General features: G+C 40.5%; 1 protein-coding gene across 1 annotated transcript in view; it reads right to left on the bottom strand.

Moving 5' to 3' along the window:
• Positions 1 to 27,181, bottom strand: part of ush2a (Usher syndrome 2A (autosomal recessive, mild)) — a 188,297-nt gene that overhangs the window by 146,194 nt on the left and 14,922 nt on the right. Inside the window, exons 6-15 of the mRNA XM_018666882.2 lie at positions 21,484 to 21,619; positions 18,351 to 18,414; positions 17,491 to 17,592; positions 17,026 to 17,215; positions 15,597 to 15,811; positions 13,317 to 13,538; positions 10,796 to 10,889; positions 3,578 to 3,773; positions 2,897 to 3,027; positions 2,514 to 2,721 (exon numbers count right to left, since the gene is read on the bottom strand). Of these exons, the coding sequence (XP_018522398.1) occupies positions 2,514 to 2,721; positions 2,897 to 3,027; positions 3,578 to 3,773; positions 10,796 to 10,889; positions 13,317 to 13,538; positions 15,597 to 15,811; positions 17,026 to 17,215; positions 17,491 to 17,592; positions 18,351 to 18,414; positions 21,484 to 21,619 (1,558 nt within the window). The remainder of the gene's footprint in view (positions 1 to 2,513; positions 2,722 to 2,896; positions 3,028 to 3,577; positions 3,774 to 10,795; positions 10,890 to 13,316; positions 13,539 to 15,596; positions 15,812 to 17,025; positions 17,216 to 17,490; positions 17,593 to 18,350; positions 18,415 to 21,483; positions 21,620 to 27,181) is intronic.

Raw genomic sequence — 27,181 nt, 5'->3', positions numbered from 1 at the left:
AGGTTCTTATCAATGAGTTAAGTGTGAACACTGAAGGCCTTCCATACTTTAAACATTTGTCATACTTTAATATTTTCATGCTACATAAACCAGTAAACTGTTTCAATCTGGCTATTGCTCATTCATTTAGGCATCCATTTATTTATCCTGTATTTAGGTTTAAGTCTGTCAGCTCAGCAACATCGGCATTATTTTTGTTGGATAGCACCAAACACCAACTCTATACTGTAGGAGGTTTTACGGCCGCAGCAGCAGTAGGCTATACGGCTAGTTAAACTATGATATGCAGTGTGTGCGAGCAGGGCTTATTTGAATATGCCATACGTATTCCATGACAGGCAATCTGTCCCTAAATGGATGCCTGGGGGCAACGCAGTCACCACAGCCGTTTATGAGCGAGCGAGTGTTCGTATGTGGGTGGGTGTAAATGTGTGTGCGCACATATACGTCTATGAGAGCATACCTGTACATCTGTGTTAGTGCATGAGACCACGTCTGTGCGTGTCTGTGTGAGTGTGTGTCATACTGATGCGCGACAGACACTTGGCATTTCCCCTGGTCTGCCCACTTTAATGATTTTATAGATATGAATGTATTTCTCTCCATAGATCATATTTCATAATAGTGCAGTGGAGATGTCTGTGTGTGTGTGTGTGTGTGTGTGTGTGTACGTCTGAGTGTGTCGGTGGTAAATATGCCTGCTGACACACTGATGCTTACAACTCCAACAATGCTGAGATATATTGTACTTGAATTTTTCCAAATAAAGTTTTACAAATTAGAAAGAATCCTACACCCTTTATAAAAGTTAGTGTATTTTCTATTTTCATTTTAGACTTTCAGCTGAACAAGCTGGCATTTGTGAATCCCATTTTGGCAGCAAGTCTTGTGACATTAAAATACAAGGTCCAACGACTGTACTAACAGAAACAAAAGAGAAGATTAGAGAAAAGAGAAGAAAAAAGGGAAAAGCAAAGAAGACAAGAAAAAAGACAGAAAAGTGAGAACATTAGAGGATATAATGTGTTAGAAGATATTAGATCAGAACAGAAAGGACTGTAATGTTGTGTTGAGGTGCACATGTGTGCATATGTGTGTGTGTGCATTTTCGGGACATGGCCCAGCCCTTTTATCAGTAGCCAGCTGGTTAACAGGCTCATGCATCACCATTTCAAACACTATTATGTACACACTGCACTCTGGCACCTTGTTATGAGTGTGCGTGTGTGTCTGCATGTGTGTATCTGTGTCTCTGTGCACACATTTCAATTCTGTCCTTCTGAAGCGTGCCTGCCATTGCTCTACTCAAAGTATCAGCTTGGCGGTAATAAATTGCCATAATCAAATCTAATTTCTGAAAAATACCTGTGGGAGCAACCAAACAAACAGGGACAGAAAAAAAACGAAAGTGGGTCTTGTAAGAAGGAGTGTGAAAAATACGAGGGGCTGCAGCAGTTTGTTTTAATCAACTTGGCATTGAATTAGAGAATTAAATACCAGCTTAGTCCTTGATGGCATGCATGCGTGTGCCTGTGCACAAACACACACACAAACACACACACACAGAAACATATACTATACACAAGGAAACTCTAATAATACGTACAGTTAGGCAGAGACAAAACGTCCATAAATACACGGCCACATCTAGACATCCTCCCTTATACATATACATTAACATAAACAGAGACTCTTACACACATTTACAAGTTCACATACACATGCCTGCGCGCACACACACAACCGTGGGCCCTTGATAGCAAGGCTTAGCAATAACCATGATGCGTTGAGTTGAGGAGCGTTGGCCGGTTTTGCATTTCATACGAGCCTGCTCTTCAAAGACACACAGGGGAGAGAGTGAAACCATTTATCACAAAGAGAAGCACAACGGCTGGAAGCACCGCCAGCAGAAAAGCCTGTTTATTTTGGCTGGCAAACACACTTTGGGATATGTGTTTATGCCTGTGTGTATACACATGCTTGTTTTGGTGCGCGCACCCAGTACAACCACTTTTGCTTATGTGTGCACCTCATGAGCAGCTGAGCCTATGTATTAATTAAGATGCCATTAATGGACAATTAAAGAGTAACTGTTCTAATGAAAAGCACAAGTTATCAACAAACTACTTGGGGACATTTTGTAAGAGAAACTATTTTAGGGACCAGACATTTTGCAGTTGAGAGGAGCACTGCTGTGGTAAAATACCAAGGTCTGAAGAGACTACTGATATTACCTTTAAATTACTTTTTATCTTTCCTTATCTTAATTGAACCCTCACCCACAATGAGATCGCCCGGCTTGTGTGGGTGAGATCTAAGGGGCAGGAGGCAGCACTGTCAATCATGTGACTCCTCCAACACATGATTGTGTCTGAGGAGTGCAGCGCAAACTGCCACAGCCTTGACAACCTACCACCAAATATGTCATCAAAATAAAACAGAAACACAGGAACCTCAGAAATTACATCTTTAAAAACCTAGATATCTCTGATCTGTGTCAGCAGTCTTTTTACCTGTGACATGGGGTTTACACCGGCACTGTCCCGTGTCCTGGTTGCAGGTGGAAACTGCTTCTGTCGACGTGCTGATGACACCAATGTCACTGCAGTTGCAGCGGATGCAGCCATTTGGATTTGATGCTTTAAGACCGTACCAACCAGGCAAACAGTCCGCGCAGCGACGGCCTGTTACTGCAGCCTTGCACTGGCACTGACCCCCTACCTGGAGGGAGGAAACACAGAGGGAAGAGAAGAAAAAAACATAAAAAGAAACAAGGGCAGTAGGGAAGAGAAAAGAAACTGTTATTTAGTGCCTTCAAACTGAATCAAAAACATTTAATCAACAAATTTTGAGTTAGAGTTCATCAACATCATCTGCGGTTTGTGTTGGTGTCTACCTGTGCACACGCCATGCTGCCATTGACCGTCCCAGCAGTGTGACAGCTACATGGCCGACACACATCAGCTGAAGTGGGATCAGATTCCTCAAGCCTGAAAAACCCACTTATACACAGCTCACAGTTCTTACCTGATAGTGAGAGAGATGCAAACAGGATGAGACAGAAAGACAACACAAAGACATCAACAGAAATGTTCGTGTTCGAAAGTTGAGGTTTCAAGCTTATGTGTCTCATTTGTTAAGTGGTTTTGCAGAATCAAATTACCACTGCCATCACTACTGATAAATAATAAACAAAAACCCATAACCCTCTTACTCCCTTTACACTGCTGAGAGGGTCTATAATAGTAAGGACTGTACAGTATCTGTATGTCTTGGCACTACTGTATGTAATACCAACTTGTGCAAACTGCATTAGTCTGCATCTGTTTTTACAGAAGTATACTCACACTCACTCCTACAGCTACAACCATGTTTCTTTTCTGTCTGTAATAGACAGGTTATTTTGTTGCTCAAAATGTTGAGATGATAAAAGTAAGACTGGAAGTTTGTGGCGTCTGGTCTGCTATTGTTTCAAGGATGATTAAGAAACCTAAAACCCATTTTATATATATATATATTTTTTTTTTCAGTTGCTGTAAAATGTGAAGGGATAATTATAGGATAACTAACACTGTACCTGTGGTGTTGTGCATGCAGTTGTCACAGACACCTCCCCCTCCTCGATAGTGCTCATCTGGTTGGTCATCAGCTTGGACATCATAATGACAGGAGAGAGCGTGGCCGTTACAGTGGCAAGGCCGGCAGTTCATAGGCTGAAGCTGGCCACCTGACCTGAATGGCTTGTCATTGTAGAGGGGCGAACAACGCTGACACTGTATGAAACAGTTACACATGTATATAAATACAGACATACAGCTTTTTAATTTATGCTGTCAATTGTGATTCAAATTTAACCCAATTACTTAGCACCTAACATTCTACTTTTAATTTTAATGCCTGAGCATTTCGGTTACTGTATTGTCAGTGTTCAGACCTACTGTACATTCATTTACACAATCATGGCTGCAAGTTTATACACATGCAAGGAACCAAACACTGCAAGCAAGTTTGATACGATTATCAAAAGCACACTGTGAGAACACAACATACACATTTAAATGAGTCACAGACTTAGTGATAAAAACATCCCCTGATAAGAGATGAGGAATTATTAAGCAATGGCTTAAAAAATTTCATAAACTGTGCATTGTGTTATTGAAAATAAATCTGCGTGCACATATGTGAATAGAAAAATGGTCCCATGATAAGTGAAATGCTTGCTTTTATGGAACAAAGACTGACACAGTGAGAAGCAGAGAAACAGAATGAGAGAGAGGGGGGAGAAATATAAAGAGAGAAAAATCAGTGGCCCATGTAAATCTAAATCTAAAGAGAGAGAAGAATAATACATATAACTGAATAGAAAACACAGAGGTATTCTGTAATATATAATAAGAATGTTCACACACACACACACACACACACACACACACAGAGCAAAGGGAAATCAGACCACTAATGAGGACTGACTTGCAACAGCCAGAGCTCTCACACAGGCCCACTTTCATGTCAAAATAAACATACCGAGGTGCGTGCATGTGTGTGTGTGTGAGAGTGAGTGTGAGGGGGGTGGAGGGGAAAAAGTGAAATAAAAAATGCATCTTTCTGTAGCAGAGAGCAGCAAAGGCGAAAACCAGCAAGTACAAGCCCTTTGATTTTGTTCAGCAGTCAGTACAAATTATGGTGGACAAGGGGGGCATCAAATGGCGGGATTAAAAATGTATTAAAAAACACAGGAGTTCCTCCCATGTGTGACACATGCAGACCTGCACTGGGCCTATTATGTATGACACACAGAGGAGGGGGGAAGGTGGGGGGAAGAGAAAGGGAGGAGGAGAGCATAGATGGAAATGGGGGAAGAGGCTCCAATTTGTATATGAGAGAAAAGGGAGCAGAGGAAGGGAAAAATGCAGGAAACTGATGCTAACAGAAATTGGGGGTGGGGGGGTGGCTTTTGTGTTTTACAGTTTAAAACAAGAGGGAGAGAAAGAGAAGAGACAGACAGGGAAAACAATCCACAAGTGAGTGAGCAAGATGTGGGACAGAAAAAAAGGAAGACAAAGAAAGAACGAGGACAATAAGATGACAAATAAAATCAATGTTCGCACGTGAAGAAGACAAAAGACCTCAAGTGTAGCTACACTGAGGCCTGGGAACAAGACTCATATAAACACACAAAGTCATACAGTCAGCCACACCGGTGCACTGCTTCTTTTCTCTGTACGTTTGTTCTCAATCACTGGAATAACATGAAACCAGCAGCAGGAATGTGTATCATGTCACTCATGCTCACATATGTGTGTCTTTGGATGATACAATCAAAACAAATACTCACTAGTGGTCAAAAACTTGACCGGTTATATCTAAGGTCCTGTATTGGTCTTGGTGTTCAGCACGTCGTTTAAGTTTGGACGGTAAATCACACACTGTCATAGTCTGTATGAACAATGCAGTGCATCAGTGCATCATTATATTTTTATCCACAGCAACTGCAACTAATAATTTATTAACTACCTAACTACCTACTATCAACTAATCGATGCATTGACTAATGAGTGCACTTCATTCATTCCTGAGTATATGACAATTGAAGTATTTGCCACGTACATTATTTCTTATCTGAGGAAGTTGTAGACTGTTTATTTACAAAGACGATTTCAGAGGAGAAATGTGGTTCCTATCCACAGAATGAACAAGATTTAAAGGGTTTGCATTGTTCTCTGTTGGGTGATTATTAACAGGATCTAACAAAGCAGCATGAGATTCTCTGGAGACATGATATACACACATAAACCAACACATACAAACACAGGACAAAAAGAAACAAGCCTGTAAAGACCTACACACACACACACACAAGGGGGAGAGTGTGTCTCAGGAGATGTAATTCCACAGGAGTGCTGGGCCTTGCTGTTTGTTCTGTCTGTCTGTCTGCTCATCAGTCTGTCATGCTGTTTGGCCTCCAGTCTGTCTGTTGTCATACGTACAGTAACCACCTGCCTCTCTGTTTGTACATGCTTCCTTTTCCCTTCTGCCCATCTTCCTCTCTGTTTGCCTTCCTGTCTATCTGCAGCTCTGAGCCCCAAAATGTTTCACTTATCAAAGGTTCTTTTCTTTCTGCAACAGAAAGCTCTCGCTACATCTCACCCTCTGTCTCATCCGCTGGGGGATGAGTTGAAGAGCGAGATGTAGTGAGTTCTCCTCTCCCATATCTCTCTCTTTTCATTCCTCTTCAGTCTCCTCTACCTCTGTGCCTGCTCCATCTTCCCACCCTTTTTCCATCCCCCCTCTTTCTCAAAAACAAATCACTCCGTACATCTATACCGGTTTCCCACCTCTCCCCTTCCTCACTCGGTTCCCCCTGTCTCTGCTGTCCCCCAACCGCTTGTTCTCATAGCCACGATGAGTATGTGAGCAGGAAATATTACCATACCAAATGAAAGAGAGGGAATTTTTTTTCTTTCTTCTCCTTTCTTTTCATTCAACACTGCGTTACCTTCCCTCTCTCCCAGCCTGCTAATTAGTCGAGGGACTGGTGTTTGGGAGTTAAAAGAAGAGTGCACGTGTTCATTCTCTTCTTCATACAAAAGGTTTTGATGGCGCTCCATCATCTGCACACAGCACCAGCAGCAAAAAAGGACAGCATATACTGAAGACTGAGTTTACATGGTTTTAATTCTGTTGCTTTTATCTCTCTGCACATGGTCAGTCCACTGGAATATTATACCTAATAAGACCATTAGAAAAGTTTGTTCTGTTATTGCTAGGGCACCTCTGTCAGTAATTTATCAGCCACCTTACTCTTTCAACATTTGATTTTTTTTTCCAATAATTTCATGGCAGTAAATTAGGAGTAAACATAGTGCTAGTGTGTGTGCCAGAATAAGAACTTGTATGGATCATTCAGCAAATTAAAACAGAATATAGTGCAACTCATATTGTTTTAGTCAGTCCCTTGTATGTCTGGTTTAATGCATTGAAAAAAGACAGGTAAGCCAACGTGTGTGTGTGTGTGTGTGTGTGTGTGTGTGTGTGCTGTGAGCTGCAAACTGTGAACCAGAGGAAAGGATAACATCTTATTTTCACTCTGAATGTTTCGACAAAACCTGCTGAGTGTGGAGTCTACTCTAATGGATATGTGGACATTCAGATGGCATGTCACAAGAATCTGTGTGTGTGTCTGTGTGTGTATGTATGCGTGTGCTTGTGTGTTAATCTGCTGGGGCAACTCATCTTATCCTAAATGCCATGACCAATTTCACGCTCTCACTGGAAAGGTCGTGCCACTGGCGCGTGTGCATGTTTGCACGCACATGCCCGTGTTGTGTGTATCGTGAAGTTAACCCGGTTAACCCCAGCGTAGGTGAAAATCTGCTGCTGAGGCAGACTCTAGCAACAGAGATCCCAGGCAACGCTACTTAACGTCACTAGCCATCAATATCTATCACACACACAGAGGCAAACAGAAACACACATACAGTGTAGATTTTGGAAAAGATAAACAAACAGGTCTTACAAAGTGAACACCTCTGCATAATCCTAACTTTCAACCTTTTATCCTAAACCTAAATTTAAGATCGAAAACTCCTCGCTGCTTGGCTAAAACACATACACACAAACACACAATTTCTTCACTCCACAGTTAAATCAGTCTGAACCTACTCACAGCCTGATGTAAATCTCCCTCATGCCTTATGGTGCAGACTGAGAAGCACATAAGTCTGCTTGAAAGAAACGAGGTGTGGAGTGTTTTTGCATCTTACTGAGATGACATATCTTTACTTCTGTAACACTAATGTTAAACAACGTTAAATCCCCTAAAAATGCTACTCTGAACAATCAAACGACAAAGATGTTGTACAACATAAAACAGAGTGTATGATGCGATGTACACTACAATATATGATATAGCTTTCAGACATGACTGAATCCATCAGCTGTGGAGGGACGCACAGAGACAAAGTGACAGAATGAGAGATCAAGTCTGACACAGAGTGCACATAAGAAAGAATCAAAAGACAGAGTGAGAAAGTGGGTGAGTGTGTGCGCTTTTGTCTGTGTGTGTGTGTGTATGTGTGAGAGAGAGAGTTTAAGTGTGTGTCTTCCAAGGCCCCCGTTGATCATCTTGACACATGTCTGAGCATTTCTGTCACTTTAATGTCACTGTGGAAATTCTGCAGATTAGTACAACATCCGTCATGGTGCTAGGCCGATCCAAGTCAACAGAACGCATGCAATATTAAACGCTAATATTCCCCACAGCCTTTTATGCTCCAATATTATGGAGACAGAAGAAAGGTCCTGAATATTCACTCAGAGAGATGACATGGACAGGTTTGGGAGAAAAGTGCACACTGGCTCGCACACACACACAGATGATCACACAAAAAAGGACTCTGTATAGACACACACACATACATATTGCACACACTCCTTCACACACTGATTTCTTTCACAGAAGCGTAGCTGCTGTAGAGCGTAATTTACATGAAACATACACACAACCACACATGCACACACACAAATATCTCCATATCACTTATTTCCACTGCATCTCTCTGAAACAGTTAATGAAAGAGTTAATGTATGTAGAAGTGAGAAGGAAAGAAACAGATCACAAGGACAGAAAGACCTGAGACTGTAAGAAAAATAGAGGAAATACAGGGATGAAACATAAGAAACAGAGTCAAACAGGAATGAATTAAATACTTAGAAAGCGAGGCAATAAAGAGTGAGGGGGAGTAGAGAAAACGGCTGAGTGAAATGAAGCGAAAGACAAACAGAGAGAGAAAGAGAGCTGATTAGAGATGCATGCTGAGGGAATGTCATTGTTCTAGTCGATTTGAGACATTATTTAAACTGAGACCCAGGAGAGAGAGAAAGAGTACGAGAGAGAGAGAGAGAGTGATCGACAAAGAGAAGAGGATGAAGGTGGGACAGGGACCTAGAGACAGGAAAGAGAAAAGTGGTGTGTAAAAAGAGAAATATAAATGGTGGGAAAAAGGAAAAGAGGGAGGTAACAAGGTTTTTCCGGCATTTACCACACAATGTCCGATCACTCTGTGTGTTGGAACAACAAATGTTTGTTCAGTGCCATCACTGTAAGGACCACTTGGCACTATAGGATATTTTGGCTGGTCCGCACAATTTCAAAGGGCTGTTTGACTCTGACTCTGGTGTTAAGCATTTAGTTGTGATGGTTGAGGTTAGGGTGAGGGGACAGGGAGTGCATTATGTCAGTGACGGGCCCCATAAAAATAGGTGTACAAAGATAAGCGTGTGTGTAAGCGATTCTGTTTCCTTTACTTTAGTTCACATAAGAGAAAAACTATTAAATGCAAGCATGTGTGTAGGAGGGTGTTTGTTGTTCAAGTTTGACGGAAAGCAGCAATTGAACAGCTGCTGGTTGACAGCTGTACTTCACCACTGATGTCCTCTGTTGCCCCTGTCTAAAACACACGCATACACACACACACACTAATGCATGAATGATACATAAGTAGTGAATAATGCAGGCTGTCCTGTGCTACAGTGAGGCGGAGCAGTCACACTGAAGTTTTCACTGCCGGCCGATTGGAGGCTTTTGTTGGGATGATGCCGACTATTACCTGGCAGGTTGTATTAGCTTTGTTACAAGCAAAGTGCTGTTCCCGAGATGTTGGTTTAGATCAAATTAGTCTGAAAAAACATTCTGCAGCACAACAGTGTGTGATCAATTGCTGTGACATTATATTGCTAGATTGCTACCAGAAAAAGTTGATTGAGAAAAAAATACAACCTTTTTGAAAATAATGTAGCTATTTTAGCCCAACTGTAAACGATCACGCACTAAGAGCTGGTTCACGTAGGATTCACATGAACTCATTTCAAGTCTTCCTCAGGTTGTAATAGATTTTACAAAGTAAAGGAATGTAAAAACAAGTGACATCTATTAGTTTCATTATAATTTACCTATAATAGATCTAATTGAAAACCTTCAAGATTTGGGTCTCTCTGGCAGAAACCATATATTCAGTTTTATATAGGAAATTTCACAACCCTTTGAGTCCTGCACCACCTGGACTGATCTTAGCTGTCAGTTACAATAAAATAAGAATGTACAAATTTCATTTACAACTTTAACAACATACAACCTGGCCACACTGATAGTGGTCCATTAACCAAATGTCTGGTTTGAAGCAGAACCACCTGGCACTGCTGGCATAATGCGTGCGTCCAAAGGCGCTGCAGTCAACTCCACTAAGTCAATTTCTCAGCAAATGAGGAATAAAACACTTTTCTACTCAACAAAAAGAAGGAAAAAATATCTTATAGGGGAGGGGTTCTGATAAATGTGTTTGAGTGTGTATGTGTGTAATTTATTAGAGAAGTCCCCTCTATATCGTTAAGAAGGAAAGCGCTTAATTAAGACCATGAGGAGATTTTCCCCAGGGGGATTCCTCCGTGCTCAGTATGTGTGTGTGTGTGTGTGTGTGTGAGTGAGAGAGAGAGAGAGAGAGAGAGAGAGAGAGAGAAAGCGGGAGATTATATGCCTGGACATGATATACAGGCATCTGATGCTGAATATCTGGATCTTATACTGATATTCATAGAAACAGAAATACCTAGAGAAATCAAGACAGTGTAAATAAATACGTGTAACTTGTAGGTGTCACAAGTCAACATGACCCTCCATAACACACACTGTGTAAGACACTGACACTGGGTGTGTGTGAGTCCTCCACTACACATATAAAATACCTTAAAATTACAAATTGGCTTTAAATGTTTTTGTGATTACATGCATGTTACTCACATTGTTTCCCTCTGTGTGGCTCTCAGGCAGACACAGACAGCGATAAGGTGTGACACTGGTATCGCAGTGGTCTGCATGGCCGTGACACTCACATCTGCCCAGATAACACAGGCAGAAGAAGGGAAAGAGAGGAAGATAAAAGCATTAGTGAGACAAAATTGTGTTGTACAAATTTGCTGATTAAAATATCTAATTTCTTATTACAAGTAAAAAAAACAAAACAAATGTAGCAACAACAGGGTAAGAAAACAACATGACAAAGGCACTCCCTCCTTCTTACTGCTCCCCTTGTCTGTCGTACATGGAGCAGCAGTAGTACCATTAGGAAGTTCCCATTCAACATTTATAAATGCCATCCTGAGAATTATCAGAGCAACATAACAGGTAGCAGACAGTCCTGTCTCCCTCTCTCTCTCTCTCTCCCTCACACACACACACACACACACACACACACACACACACACACACACACACACACATACACATATGCCATTTAATTATTCATTCAGATATTCAGTTGCTTTCTCTCTTTCATTCCTCCCTCTGTGTATCCTTTCACCTCTTGTTCTCTTTATGCCACTTTCGGTTACAAGCCAGCTAGATTAATCAAATCTGAACCATATAAGTACTGAAAAGATTTTCTCTATTTCTTATCAAATTAAAAGTCCTATTGTGCAGCGGTCCTGTTTTGTGGTAGCCTAGTGTCATTGCCATTGAGATGTGGCAATAATTTGATTTACCGAAGTAAAAACAACAAATAGTGACAAGAAAATTGAAAAAATGGTAACTTACCCCCCTCCTACACAGATTATTACCCTGGTAAAATGTTGTAAAACTGAAAAATGAACTTGCTTTATGCAAAGGAATAAAGTCATACTTCACAGTTTCCTACAGTATGTTATGAGTACACCTCAGAGGCAATAGTGTGAGTTAAGAGAAAAACGTATTTGGCAAACAAAAAGTTATGCATTCAAAATTTATAGAAACACAATAAAAAATGGGCACCACCCACAGAAACTCAAACTGAGTTAACAGAAAGTAAGGCAGACATGGAAAGTGCAACAGAAGAAAAAAATGGAGCGTATCTCTGCCATGAGTATAGTTAACAATGACTAACCTTTTACAGATGAATAACGTGGAAAAAAGAAACAACAATTCAAGCTGGTGGGTAAGACAAAGTTGTAGTAGAGATCTGTAGCCAGTAGATTTCTGCCTTTTTCTCCCTTAATGACACGGTATGTCATAAACCATCATGGAATTTTTTATTAAATCACGTGGTTCAACTGTCTTCATGTTCTTCTTATGATGTCTAGTAAATAATAATTACATAGGCCCCAGTGGTAACAATATTAAATACAACAGCCTTCTAAACTGGATGTGCCACACTAATAATGCAATATTTTTAGTGACATCATTAGGATAAAACTAATATATATGCAATGTACTAACAGGTTATACAAGATACAGTATGTTGGCATCAGCACTCATATTTGCCAATTTGCAGTTTTGTCACAAAAACAAATGACCACTGACATATTGTTATGAGACTTTCTAAAACTCTAATAGTGGTCAGGCCATAAAAACTACTGATTGAAAAACTACTGTTTACTTTATGAAAAAGATGATGTTTCTGCAGTAAGGAAAGACTTTGTTCTAACATGTAGGACAAACATGAGTCCAAAGATACACAAAGACACACATGCTCAAGTTATCAGTGTACCTTCTCTTGCCAACATGTCTATTTACATGCTTTATAAAGAATGAAGAGAGAGAGAAATAGAAGTATAATGAAAGCAAAGGGGGAGACGAGGAGGGATGAAGAATGCACAGATGAGATTTCAGCAGCTCTAAATCTCTGTTTCTCCTACTTCACTGTAACAAGCTACTAATTAAAACAGCTTAGAGGGAGGGGGAGGGAGAGAAAGAGTTAGAGATGATTGCCTCCTGCATAATCCTATAATTACCACAGTCATAAAAAACATTCACTCTGTCAGTCTAATGAAGAGATGTGTTCACAATTATTCTCAAAAAGCTCTGCTGAAACCCAACAGTCTGTGTCAAAATATTTTTTCTAGATGTCGAACTATAATCACACATTTACAAGAAATCAATACTGAAAAGATCTTCAACTGCATCTTTCAGCAAATTATGTAGCTTAAATAAAATTTTGCCAAGTGGCAGGAGTGACTGTTAACCACCAAAACTGGGATTATGCCACATGGGTTGGTTCCTCAACATTAATTACTGAAACCATGAACTTAGACATCTATGTAATTAATTAATTTAAGTATTAAATACAACAAACCTGCACATTAAGATAGAAAAGCTGTATTTGAGATATGACAATTCGATTGTCTTCTGACTTCTTGATGTACAGTTTAAGTTCTTTAAGACATACCATAGAATTACATATCTTGATGAATTCATTTATCTTGACAACAACTCAAACACTACCATCAACTTTGAGAAACAGCTAAGATACTTACAGTGGATCTCTGGGGAAATGTCTGTAACTCCTCACCTGCCACTGATGGTGATCTCATTGATGGTGTAATATCTGTGTCGCTGGTTCACCCCAGCTGCTCTGGTGTGGTACTGTCCACTCAGGTGTATCCTGACCTGCGTGGCATGTACCATTTTCTGAAGTGCAGGAGTGTTGTAGAAGTCATTGTAGCCTGGCCTCAGGTTTGGCTGTGGGGTCAGCAGGCTGAACGTGATGTTACCGCCTGAGAAGGACACATCGCTGGAACACAGGGAACATAAACACACTTTAAAACAACTGAACAGGAACAAAAAACGAGAAAGGATTTTTTATATTTTTTTAAATTACCAAATACTGATTAACAATAAGCCTCAAAAGTCCACTGCTGGTCAGGATAAAGTGCAGCACATATTACAGTACATGTAAAAGACAACAACCACTTATGTCTTCACCTCTACAGGCTCGTTCCTCACTTTCTTTCTTCCTCTTTCTCCCCATAGAAGCTTCCTCCTCTTTGTCTTCAGGTAATGCTAAAAGACTTATTCAGACCACTTTTCTTGTGCATGTATGTGTGTGTGTTTATGTTAGTCTGACTTTTGACATATAATAAACAGTGTACACACTATCACACATGTTGTTGCAAACATAATGTACATATGTGTATGTGTCCACAAAATAATATTTTGGCTATGAATTAATGGAACTATGTATGTGTTTAAATTGCTGTTAACTACTGAAACTTTTTTCTGGTTTGTAACCAGCTGCACATATATATAGACAGCTGCTGCCCCTTGACATTTCCTGTGATGTGTTAATGACATATCATCAATTAGCTGGTTAAACTTGAGAGTGGCAAACTGTTTAGTTCTGTGCTGTTGAGCAGTGCAAGAAATAAAACAGAAGTCAATCTAACTGGATTTTTCACCATTAAAAATATTGCAGACGGCATGTGTGCTGCTCTCTATTGCCTACTAAAATTACCTGTTTACATGTAAAAAGGATGTGAATGGATCACTAACAGCACTCCTGGAGCAGAGCTGTAATTGACTGCTATGAAAACACCTGAAATGACTGAGGCGTTCTTGAATTTATCTTGCCAGACACTCCCACGGGCCCAGAGAAAGCAATGTCTCTTGCAGGATTAAATGAATTTTGCAAGATTAAAAAACCCATAAATCTCGCAAGATCAAAGACAGTGCTCTTTTTGATATAATTATCAACCACTAATGTCACAGAGTGTGTTATTATGTTGCCAATGTGAGGTTCAATTGCTCTCATGCCAATTTAACTAATACGTATAACTGTGCCAGGAAAGGTTGTAAGTAATGTCATTTGTCAGTCAAGTGAAAAATAAGCAGTGACTACATAATCTGTGATCTATTCATACCTGTTGTATCTAGTGCCAACCAAGGCCTCGATACAAGCAGCTATGCCAAGGTTTGTAAGATTGTGTGTGTATGTTAGACTACGTTCCAAATCCATTTCTCTATCTAGTGCCAATCGCCTGTTACACAGTCATGTGCCAAGGCAACGCTGTAGGTGGTTAGCTTTATAAATCTAGTCACTGTGAGAGTGCCAGTGTGTCAGTGTGTGTGTGTGTGTGTGTGTGCGTGTGAGTGTTCACTATATGTGTGTGTGTGTGTGATCAGTATATGTTTGATTTCCTTTGATTTCTTGCATATTTCAGTACATACACTAACACACACACAAACGTGCATGTGCCTAAACATGCAGTTTAAATGCACTTGTGTGTTCATATACTTCTTTATTTAGTCTTGCCAGTAATATTCTGTGTAATCTCCTTTGCATTGGAGAGGCCATGACCACCCAATATCATACAGTGAGAAACATGTGGTCCTGCTCTGGGCAGAATGCCCCACACTGAGGAGTTTATTTTCAGGTTTTCCCTCATATAGATGAGGCAGTTTCAAATGGGACGCTCAATCTGTGGCCAGAGACATCTTTATCTTTATCTGACTGATGACACAGTAACACACAAAAACTTATTTCAAATTTTCACAACAGCACTGACTATCCAGCAAGTAAGTATTTGCCCTTCCCATTTCCCCCAGTATTCTACTGTGCTACTGTCCTGTTGATGACTAAAATAACCAAGCTGATCTCCAAAGGGTTTTATGAGACCAGTGAACATTTTCAAACCACGAAGGATCAACTTGTGTGAATGTTAACCCGTGAGTGTTTTATTTATTTATTTATTTTTTTTTTTTTAGTGCTTCAGCATGCCAGTACATAATAAATATATATCATATTTTCAGCGTATAGTCAGTATTAATATATTCAATGACACTTCACTCCTACCTGGGCAGCTGCAGACAGTTGACCGAGTCTGGTCTCGGTAAAGGCCCGTTGTTCTGCATTCCAAACACACTGCAGTTTCTGGCCATATACTGCCAGTCTAACCAGGGCTGTTCTGTGGTGGTTCCATTCTCAAGCTTTGTGAGGTCAAGCCTCCGTCTTTGGATCAGAACAGATTCAGGCAAGAGGCCGCCAAACTGAAGTATGACATAGAATACCTGGAAAGGAGAGGGTAATTAAAGGTTCATCTGTACAATGAAAAACAGGCGTGCAATAAATCCTACTATGGTGATGCTTTAGATGTTAAGAATTTGTAGACACAGTGTCAGACATTTATTCACCTCTGTAGTAATATTCAAGACAATAGTAAGTGCCTCATTAAACTATGAGGGGCTACAAATTTTCTGCTTTTTATTTAAATGGTTTAGATAAAATATTTAAACAAACTGATCAGTTGTGTCTTGATACATTTGCTTGTAAATAATTCCTTGTCTTCCTGTTTCTTGTATGGACAACCCAAAATTAGTATTTGCTGAAAATAGTCGGTCCTCACCCAACACATATTTACACAAACACACACACAAGTCATTTCCCACTAAACCATATGCATGTCTGTGTGTAGGTGTGGGTATGTGTGTGTTAAGTGTTATCTGCCCCACTACAGTGTGGGCTGGGACAGTGGGTTACACAGCAGGGAGCGCATTAAGCCACCACCACTGCACAAACCCCCACACACGCACGCTAGCACACATACATCCCCGAACTTCAGAAAGTGTCTTTTATCTGGGGACTTGAGTTGAGCGACCACGTCAGGACAGCTCCCAAAATCCTGCCCACACTCACATACACACTTCAGAGAGAAGAGGGATGAGTCTTTTGACAACCCCAGTGTTGAAAACACCCAAATCCAGCAATATCTCCCTCTCTCTCTCTCTGTCTCTGTGCCCCCTGTCTGTCACTGCAGCACTTAGAAAGAGGATGAAACTACTGTCCAGCACACACAGGTGCAAGCAGATAGATACAGTACAGCATTTGTATTGTACAATTTCAACTGTACACTACATAACGACAGAATTTAGTTAACTGTCCAACTCTAAGTATCTAACAACAAATGACCTTTTAGATGAAGCAATGACCATGAATGACTCACATCTGTTGTTGATCTGACTGGATCAACACGTATTATCTGACATTGACTCACAACCCATACCTGGGTTTCATCTGCATCTAATACTGCCTTGTGTTGACATAAAAGGATGAAAAGGGTTTTCTTTAGTAACTGTACAATAACTATATGATCATCATAGGAAAACTATCAACCCATTGTCGATACTGGCTGCAATTTGGTGTCCAACAAATTTGGACTGCTGCTTAGGCATCCACATTTGAATCTTGAGAGTAAATATTGAGTGGGTGATGTTAGATGAGTTACCTGATATTGTCCATTAGCCAAATCCACTGTAATAGTGACTCCTTCATCCAGTTCCTGTGTGGTCATGATCTTAGATAGCCATGTGGTGCCCATGTCCTGATCATTGACATAACTGAGTGCATGAGCGTTTAGGTTCAGTCTTAAGACTCTGTCATTGGTGGTGTCCTCAACAGCATTGGGAATGCAGTATCTGTAAACAGTGACAGCTTTTAGTTGCACGACAGTACCAGTTATATTAAAAACAACTGAGCTAATACTTGTTTTCACTTAACACTTGAGGCTTCCATAAACACTGTGTAGGGTGAAGCTTTAAACAGACCTATATGCACACTCATCAAAAATAAATAGATGTAGTTTTGTTTTTTTTTGTTTTTTTTAAATCTTTGTTGAGCTGTGCAGAGGACTTGATGTTCAAATTAAAATATTCAGTCACCAGTTCATACATGAGAGGTTGTGATACTCTACCTCTCAACCAAAGGGTGTACTCTGGGGTGACTGGGAGGACAGCGACACTCTGACTGGACATGGAGCTCAGGCAGAACTCCTGAGTACACCTCCACTATTTCCCTGTTAAAACAAGAAACAATATTACAGAGTATATAAAACTGTATACAACAGTGGAGCAAATTGTAATCCTATGCATAAAATACTGGGATGAAAACAGGGCCAAATTACTACAGGAATTCCCAAAATGTGGGGTAGTGACTGTTAATACCATCTAAGTTGTGCAGTGATAGTGAGGCTGGAAAAAAAAAAAACAGCAAACAGCATCAATTTTGAGATAAAATCTCAAATCACCTGTTGAGGCGCTTTTGACTGAACATTTAGCACAAAGTGGAAAATCAACGGTGTAATTTGAAAACTCGATCCCTCATTTTGTCTCACCCCAATCTTGATGAGACAAACTTGTAAGTTCCAAGTCCTCACTGTGTGCACTACATCACTGGTAAGCAAAACACTAATTGCCTTGTATTGAATTCTCAGGAAAATCCTCTGGAAGCAGTATGGATCTTAAGATGCAACGATTACCCTTCCTTCCTCTAGCCATCTTTCCTTTTATCACTCCATACTGCTCTTCTTCCCTTGTTGCTTTAATCTATACAGTATCTCTGTCTATTTCTTCTCATTTTTTATCCCTTTCTACCTTTAATCAATCTATCTAGAGCTGTGACTTCCCCTCCTTTGCTTGTGCAAATCATGGCTGCCCTCCTTCTCCATCTAACCTCTTCTTTCACAACACTAACTTCATATGGTCTTTTTCCTCCCTCCCTCTCTGCAGATAGCTGCTCGTTAGCTGTCTCCCTGCCTCGCTCTATCTAACTCACCTGTTGGTCAGAGTGGCAGGATAAAATCTAAAGTCCTGCATTCGCCCAATGAACTGATTAGAGCCTGGAGAGATGAAAAGAGAGGAGAAAAGAAGGTGTTAATGGGTTCGTACTGAAGGAAGTGAGTGAGAGGATTTCACAGTATTTAGTAGATTATCTTATCAGTTTCTTGATATCAGCTAAGTGAGGCTGCCTACAGCTGCTTAAAATGGCCAAGTTCAGGAAACAAAGCCAAACAGGATCTGCCACAGTCTCCATTTGTAGCTAAGAGAGAGTAACAAGACTTATAAAGGCAAAATAATTAGCTAGGTTTGAGGCCAGGGCCAAAACAGGCCTGTCTAAGGATAACCAGGAATTACGCTCTTGCTTCACCCATTTTCTCTCCTGAGGAAAACTGTGTTTTATAGGATTCACTGTTTTTAACTGATCTGATTCATTATTGTAGAAAGCTTCATGTCCAAGACTGTCTTAGTCTGGACAAATTGAAATAATTTTAGCTAAACTATGGGAAAGATGGACCAGAGATGCCACATATATTAAATATGCCTAGATGCCAAAGTTTGTTTATCAAGCAAACATACACTGGAATATCTTAAACATATGATCACAATGTCCAGATACACACATGGACTCTGGATTACACACAACAAACACCATCAAACACATAATAAACACAGGCAAGGCCCCAACACATCTCCTCAGATGACCATACATACGTGACAATGTTGGATAGAGACCCATGTAAGAGACCCACAAAGACAATGATGCTGGTCCAAAGAGAGTCTTTTAGTGTCCAACAAACTTCTGTCTAGTTTGACAACAACTCTTAGAAAACGGATAACGTCTCTGAGCATCGACAGAACCCATGCCATGTCTAGCTTTGTCTGTGAAAGTGTGTGCATGTGTGTTTGAGGCTTTCCTGTGCGTATTCCAAAAAAAACATCCTCACTTTAGAGAAAGAGCGAGTATAAGTGTGTGCTACTATGTGTGTATTTGCATTTGAGAGAGGCTTTGCCATGTTTGGGCCAACTGCAGTGTGTGTGTTGGGGGTTTATGAGTGTGTAAAACAGAGCGTGAGCGAGAGAGTGTTATGGGATGTAAGTGTGTTAGAACAGTGTGTGGTTGTGCAGCCTTAGGCTTTGGCTCAGGATTTCTTTAGCGTGTGGAAATGGGATTATGCCTTCCTCTGAAAAGCACTCTCTCTATTGTTACTGGGATGATGCAAGGTATAAGCCTTAATTCTCTCTTCTCTGTGTAGGTCTCTGTCTTTTCTCTCTGTGTTTCGGATTCTGTCATCCATCTCTCCCAGTTCTTTCTTCTTTGTTTTTATGTTTTTAGAAATGATGACAGTTAATACAGGCAACTAGAAGTTACGTGTGATTTTTGTCTAATTTCTTTCCTTTGTTCCTCACTGGCCCTGTCACAACTCTCAATATTTGATTGATAATTTTATTATTTTTCTGATATTGCTATATTGTAATCCAGATTTCAGTCCTGGTTAATTTGGCGACACTCGTGAGAGTTTGATAACAGTGACTGTAGTTAAGTACTACAGGGCCTGGGATACAGGCAGTAAACACCCCTTAAGCAGCTAGTTTTGTCAGAGATGGTAACTGGTAAATAGAGTGCATTTACTTAGCACTTTTATCTAAACGTCTTACAATACAAAAACCCACATTAGAGCTACTGGTGTATCCGTTAACCATGCAACCAAAAAAATTAAAAAAATAAATTAACTTTGCTCTAATGAATGAGTCAGTCATTAATTGGCATTGTTCCACCAATCCATGAGCAACTGCGATATAATTTCACTTTTCCATATAACAACAGAGCACAGTAAGAGGAGATATTACCTTGCTAAGAATGTAAACATTTAAACCTGCCAAAAACAACCATGTCTTGTTTTGTGGATGCATTTTTAATGATTGATTGCTTTCAGCACTAACTTCAGTAACAAATACATTGGGTTTCCTATGACTGCTTCACAATGACAGCCACCCCATGTTTCGCCAGTTGAATTATTTTTGAGGAACATTAATGAATTAAAGCATGTGCAATAACAGAATCAAGCTGAAGATAAATCAGAGGGGCTTCTAACTATAGAATGTAAATACACTGAATAACTATTGCTGAAAAATGCGGCCCATATAGTTCCAAAAACATGGTTTGATGTGTTCCCACATGAGCTTATGTATGATTAGAAAAATCCACAACATTGCACCAAATCAATATTTCTTATTAGCAGCTGATTAGAGATAGTTCTGTGCTTATTACTATACAACCATTCCTGCTGTCCTCATCAGTTACTTCAAAACTGTGGATGGCATAAACTCTCCTTCTGTCAGCTTCTCGTTTTACTTATCATACACACAGTTTTCTGTTAGCGGGATCCCCTCCAAAAACAGACATAGTTGTTAATCAATACATCTGATCAGCATTCGCATAATCAATCCACTGATCAGAATTCCAGACACAGCCCCAGGTTCAACAACTACACACACACACACACACACACATTCTCTCTCCCCTGAGCCAATCGTGTGTATTGATCACCCCCTCTGATGTGATCTTCAGCTGATCAGATGCTACCTGCAGTGAACTAGGGATCAATGCCTGATAAACGAGAAGAAAAACACTCGTTTATCACCCTGGAGATGAACGGATATCATTTTTCTCTCAATTTCTCTCCTATTGACTGAGACGGCTCCCAGGCACCACCAATCAATCACAGATGTGTAGTTGAAGGGGGATAAAGGCTGGGGGGAAAATAAAGGTGGAGTAGTCATTGACACCATATTAAGATACACAGACATGATAAACTAAGAGGTAATTTTTCACCACTTGGAGGAAAAAAGCAGACGGTGGTCTGTGTTGAGAATGGTGGAGGTGGAGCTAATTTCTAGTTTGAAAAATTTTTCTGCTGCAGTTTTATGCAGCAGTTTCAGACATGCGCAGACACTGGTAACTGTTGCTGATGATTCCTGGACTTTTATTTTATCATGTTGATACATTTGGAAGATAATTTAAAACTGTATTTCTTAATAATTAAAGTGTCTGTAGAATGATAAACTAATATAGTTTTAATTAAACGGTCAAAAATATAAAACAAAGCAAAAACAAGGGCCATCTTTACCATTGGAGCCGAGTCCCACCCACATGGCACCATCCTCGCTGGTATCAAAGAGTCTGGCAGACAGAGGTCGTGTGTCGAATGGTGTCCCATCCTCCTCAAGCCCATCCAGGAACAGACTGACACGTTTGTCATGGACCTGGAAATCAGAGACAAAAGTCTTGGTATTTACTCTAGCAGCTTTATGCAGCGAACGGTACATGCTTTCTGTGGAACCAAACCAAATTCTAACTGTTGCACTATATCACCCAATCATAATTAACTACAATAAATCACTGTGTTATGTCTGAGTACCGTTTCAGAGTAGCATGATTCAATAGCAGATACGATTAACCACAGTGCCACAGTGAAACATACAACACATACATGTAAAGGAGCTGCCTGAGGGGCAGATGCAGCAGGAGAGGCCAAGCAGCCGGTTACTGTTGTAACACACAACGTCTCAGAGAGAGTGGCAGCTGCTCTGTCTGCATATGTGCATCTTTTTTTCGAAAAGTGTATGCACACACCATGCATGCGTGTGTGTGCGACCATGTGTGTGTGAATTATACATACAGCTAATCTTCCAGCTCATTTCCCCAGTAGCAGAAAGAGCCTCAGGCTAAACTGCCTCAGCCGCAAATTAGCTTTCTGTTTGACCAAAAATCTCCTCTCCGCTCCTTTTCCTCTCTCCTTTCCCGATCTGCTGCATGAATATTAAAAACTGCACGGCAGACAACACCGTCAAAGCAGGAGCAGCTCTCTCTCACATCAAACCCGAGCAAAAAGAAAGATACTTCCATAAGAGCGAACCCCCCCCAACCCAAAAAAAAACTTTAATGTGCCCTGTCCCACTCTCTCCCTTCACCCCATCTCCAAATCCTGTCTTTGGGAAACACACTGTGGGACCACTGATAAACGTGACTCTCCCTGTCTTACTAGAGTCCCCCTCTCCTTCTTCATCTCTCTCGTCTCTACTCTACTCTGGTCCTCCTTGCTTTGTCCTTCCTCCTCTTCACGAGGTCATTTAATTCCTTCACCTTTTTCTGTTTTTGAGTTTCCTTACCTCGCATTCATTTGCTCCCTCTTTTTCATAACCATCTTTGCTGTCTTTTCCCTCTCAGACGACGACTTCCCCCTCTCATCTTCCTTCCTGTCTCTTTCCCTCATGTTTATCTTGCCCTGTCGCTCTCACTTGTTGTCAGCTCTTTAGGGAAGTTGAAAAGGTGTGAGGAGGGAAATAAGTCCAAGTCAAAAAACGCCTTTAGGGGATGAAGGCAGGCCCAGACAAGTGTCTGCCTCTCAGAGGATAGTTAAGACGCCCAGACAGACACTTTCATGATGGCTGATTGAAGACTGGCAAGCGCATGAGAGCACAAGAGAGAGTGCGGGAGAGAATGAGAGTGAAAAAAGGAAAGAGAAAAAAAAGAGACAGGAGGGAGAAAAAGAAAAGTCAGAGAGCGGGTGTAAGAGAGAGAGAGCTAGAAGAGGAGCCCTCTTTAGGAATCTCTAAGCCAGAGCTGTGTGGCTCTTGGGGAGATGTGAGGCAGTTGTCAGGCCTGATGTAAATGAATCCTGAAGCGCTTCATCCTCCTTAGCCGCCACGCGCCCTTTTGAAACACTGCCAACTCCCCTTTGTTAGCTTTCAAAAACACTTCCCTCCGTTTTTCCTTTTCCCTGTCCATCTGTATTTTTACCTCCCCCTTTTCTCTACCTCTCTTTGTCTCTTTTAGCCAGTGTAACTTCAGAGTTCTTTGAGAACGGAGGGAAAAAAGAGGAAAGGAGTCAGAGAATCCTTTAGTGTTGATAACCAGTCTCATTTAGACTGTGTCCACTAAGTCCAGAGGAAATGAAATGACTACTTTAAAAGCTACCCATCTTCTTCCGTTTATACAGAGGATAAGTAATCTTGTGAGGCCTTAAAGCACTTTAAGGTAACATCATTGCAAGGATTTACAGATATATACTTAACTACAATAGAGGCCACAAATAGTGATTACTAACTAGATGATTATATTCTCACACAATTAATAATTGTGCGATTAGGTAGTATGTACTGTACAGTAAGTGTGTGGCATTTTAAATTGGACTGAATGTCCTTGTGTTTGCATTAATCTATTTATATCTACATGCCTACAAATAACCTTTCAATATACAATGTGCACCCATAACACAAAAAGATACAGTTAATTCTTCCTTTAACATCCAAGAAATAACTTCCACAATCATCCAAACCTAAGCTACAGTTCAGTAATTTGATACACACTTGCTCCTTATTGCTTAGTTTGTTTTTTCCCCTGCTGCTATGCCCTTCTTTCCTGTAAACTCAAACTCTCCATCACATTCAGATTAAAGCTGAAACTGGAAGGAGAGATGGGTTCAGCAGGGTTCACTCTTGGGCCAGCTTGGATATTGAATCTTAACCCTTGCACCACCTGTGGTCCCTGCCACCATTCATGGCTCCATTAGCATCTGGCCTGGTTGCCTACGGTTAAAATGTTTTCTCCTGTAACAGTCTGGCAAAGCCATGACTCACGTTAAAACTAACAACAGGCACTAACAGTTCTTAAATATATTCACATGATATCATATTATGCTGCAGGTGTTTGACAAGGCCATCAAATGAAACACACCATATTTTATATCAAAGGAAAGAAAGGTTTCGTTATTTTCCTTTTCTTATTAAATAATTACGTACAACTTTGTTTCTAAAGGTTTCTGTGCTCTTAGGGAATTTGAAGCACCTTGTCCCCTGTGCAAAACTCACCCCACTGGCAATGTTACCACCTAAGCCTCTCTAAAAGCCCCAGAAAAACCCTGAGTGGAAAGCTTTTAGTGATCTGTAGGCTGGCATTTTGACTAAAGCTCTTCTCGATTTTCACACTCCTGCCAAGCCATGGCTCAGTACAGAGTCTGGACAGCAGTGTTTCTTCTAAGCTCACTTTGTAGCTGTGGGCCACGAAGGTAAGAGAGGTGAAGAAAATATGGATAATAATACACTGTGATGTGTAAAATAATATTGTGCTCTGATTCTTGTAACCACCATGGAACTCAAAAACAACTGTCCTTTTAGTTATTCCTCACGATTTGCAGATGAAAAATATTTTGTGAAAAGAAGTGAAAAGAATCATCTGTATTTTAAAATCTTTAACACCTCACATGTCTGTCTCAAAACAAATTTGTGCAGATGATTTACTTAAAATATGTATCCTCTCTTTTTTCAAATGTGGGACTGTTTCTACATATGAGGGCTACATAGCTAACAAACAGATGAAAAGACGTGAGGAGAGGAAATAGGTATCTATGGGCTGCAGTGACATTTCCTAACAACCTGGGTCATTTTCCATGAACTCGATCCAACCGCTCACTGAGCTACACTTTACCACAGTAACGATTCAAGAGATTACTTTACCTGTATAACTTTCTGCCAACTTCTAACACCCATCTAAGCAGAAAATGCACGTCTGTGTCACTTTAATGTTCAACTCTCAGCAAATTCATGCTTGGTTGTCAGATCCTGCAAGGCCTTACTTCAAAAACTTGAGTGAATTAGTGAAATGAGTGAAAGCGAATATTATGTATACAATATTAATATAATATCATAATATTACTGTCATAATCAAATTTAGATAGGCTGGGGCTTGTTGTGAGCGCTGGGCTTCTCAGACAGACAGCTGTCATAATGCAGTTTCATACCACAGCATTTCCAATTCAGAAGCAATTCACTTGAATAAATATTTTATTATCCAAACATCTGACGTGTTGCACACAGTGTAAGGCTTAAAAGTAACATTTTATTTAAAGGTGGAACAGGGCTGCTGATTTAAGAACCTCAGAGGTGACAGCTTGAGGTCAAAATAAATTAAAGGGACCTTAAAGATGTCTAATACTGCAAACCACTCCTGGATACATATTTTACCGCTGTCTGATTATTTCTATTAAAGCTAAAGAAGTGGAAATCTCTGTGCAGCAGCTTATTGCTGGGTACGTGTACGTGTGTCTGTGTGTGAATGCAGTTAAAAATTATGATTGACAGGAGGAGGAGATGTCCTTTTTTCACTTTCCTAAAGAAGACACCAGTTTACACTCACTCCTCTGTCCCGGTTTGACCTTTATCAGGGAAGATCCCGCCTCACCTCCCCTCTTCACCTCCCTCTCATGAACTCCCCTCCTCTGTCAACCCACCTCCTTCATCCATTAACTCTTCCACTCAGTCCTTTATCCCTTCTTGTTTCTTGTTTCTCTCTTATCCTCCCCATAGTTGGGTACTTTCTTAAATCAATTCCTATCTCCTTGCTTGTGTCCCATGTTTCTCTTTCGGCAATCGCTCCCTTTTCTGTCTACTTTATACATGGGGCACTTAAGCAACAGAAGAGGGGATCCCCTGTTCTGTTGCATTCATGGGGAAAGTTTTTCCTTATTGAAACATTTTGGCATGCATCAATAATATTAACCTGACATAACTTTTCATCACTTTCTTGTCCCTCTGCTTCTCTTCTAACACCCTCTTCTCTAAAACCATATACTCAGTAACTATTCTGCTACTTCCTCTCTTCATATTCTCACCATTCTCTCTTGACCTCCACTCACCCAGCTTTTGTTTTCTTTTTTCAGACCTTGACCTCTTGTGTTGCTCCTCTCGTGCTCGTCTGCTCTTCCTCACCTACCTCCTCCTCTAATCCCTGACTCCCTGTCTCTGACCCCCACACATCCAGCCTCGCCAAGCTCTCTCCACCCAGCGCCTCCGTTTTGGGCTGTATTGCCCTGTGACTGACTGACATGCCACTCACTGATAACACACCTCATTCCACAGCTAGTAAAGCTGTCAATGAGGGGGAAAAAAGATGTAGAAAATGAGAGAGAGAGGAGAGAGCAAGAGAAATAAAGAGAGACACAATGAATGGAGGGTGCAGTGTAGAGCTTGTTGGATGAGAGAAAGTGTGTTGACAGAGGAAAATCAGGATACGTGGGAAAGACTGTGACATAGAAAGCAAGATATTTTGGGAAGGATACAAGGAGAGAAAGACAGAGGTGATGTCACTGAGGAAGGAAGAACGGAGACATTCAGAATATTTAGGGTAAGAAATTATGATCATTGGGGATGGAGCAGTGAATATGTTCTGGAGACCAAGAGGTTAAGACGCATAACAAATAACCACAACATCCCCAGTTTCTCAACTATCAACTGTGAGATAAAAGAAATGTGAGAAGACATAGGATAGGGACTGGGAAAAGAATGAGAGGGAGCTGAAGGAAAGATAAATGGGGTAAAATCTACAGTCAGTGAATGGTTGTTGCTCCACAGTAAGATGTCTTTTAAGAATATTATTCAGTCACGTCAGTGGAATTGAAAGCAATCTGGGTATTTATAGAGCTTTGGATCATTCTGCAGAATAAGCCATAAAAACATAGCCAATGTTAGTTTAAGTCAAACTAGGCCCTCTCAAAACTCAAACAAGCAAGAGGGTGATATGGAACAAAATCATCTGAAAAATATTAAGTGGAAAGGATCAGAGAAAAAACATGGAGCGGAAGAGAAGCAGGGACAGGACAAGAAACGTAGAGAGGTGATGAAGGGAAGAGGAAAAGAAGAAAAAGTCAAAATGGTTTTCCAATGCAATGTTATCTGTTTACATCACCCTTGGTGCACAGTCACTTTGACTGTGATTCTGCAGAAGCAAGAACTCCCAAGAGCCGTCACACACATCAAAATGATTACCAG

Source organism: Lates calcarifer, linkage group LG2, assembly GCF_001640805.2.
Source record: "Lates calcarifer isolate ASB-BC8 linkage group LG2, TLL_Latcal_v3, whole genome shotgun sequence".
NCBI classification, from domain to species: Eukaryota; Metazoa; Chordata; class Actinopteri; family Centropomidae; genus Lates; species Lates calcarifer.
Note: the sequence above shows the minus strand (reverse complement) of the source record. Positions and strands in the feature narration are given on the sequence as shown.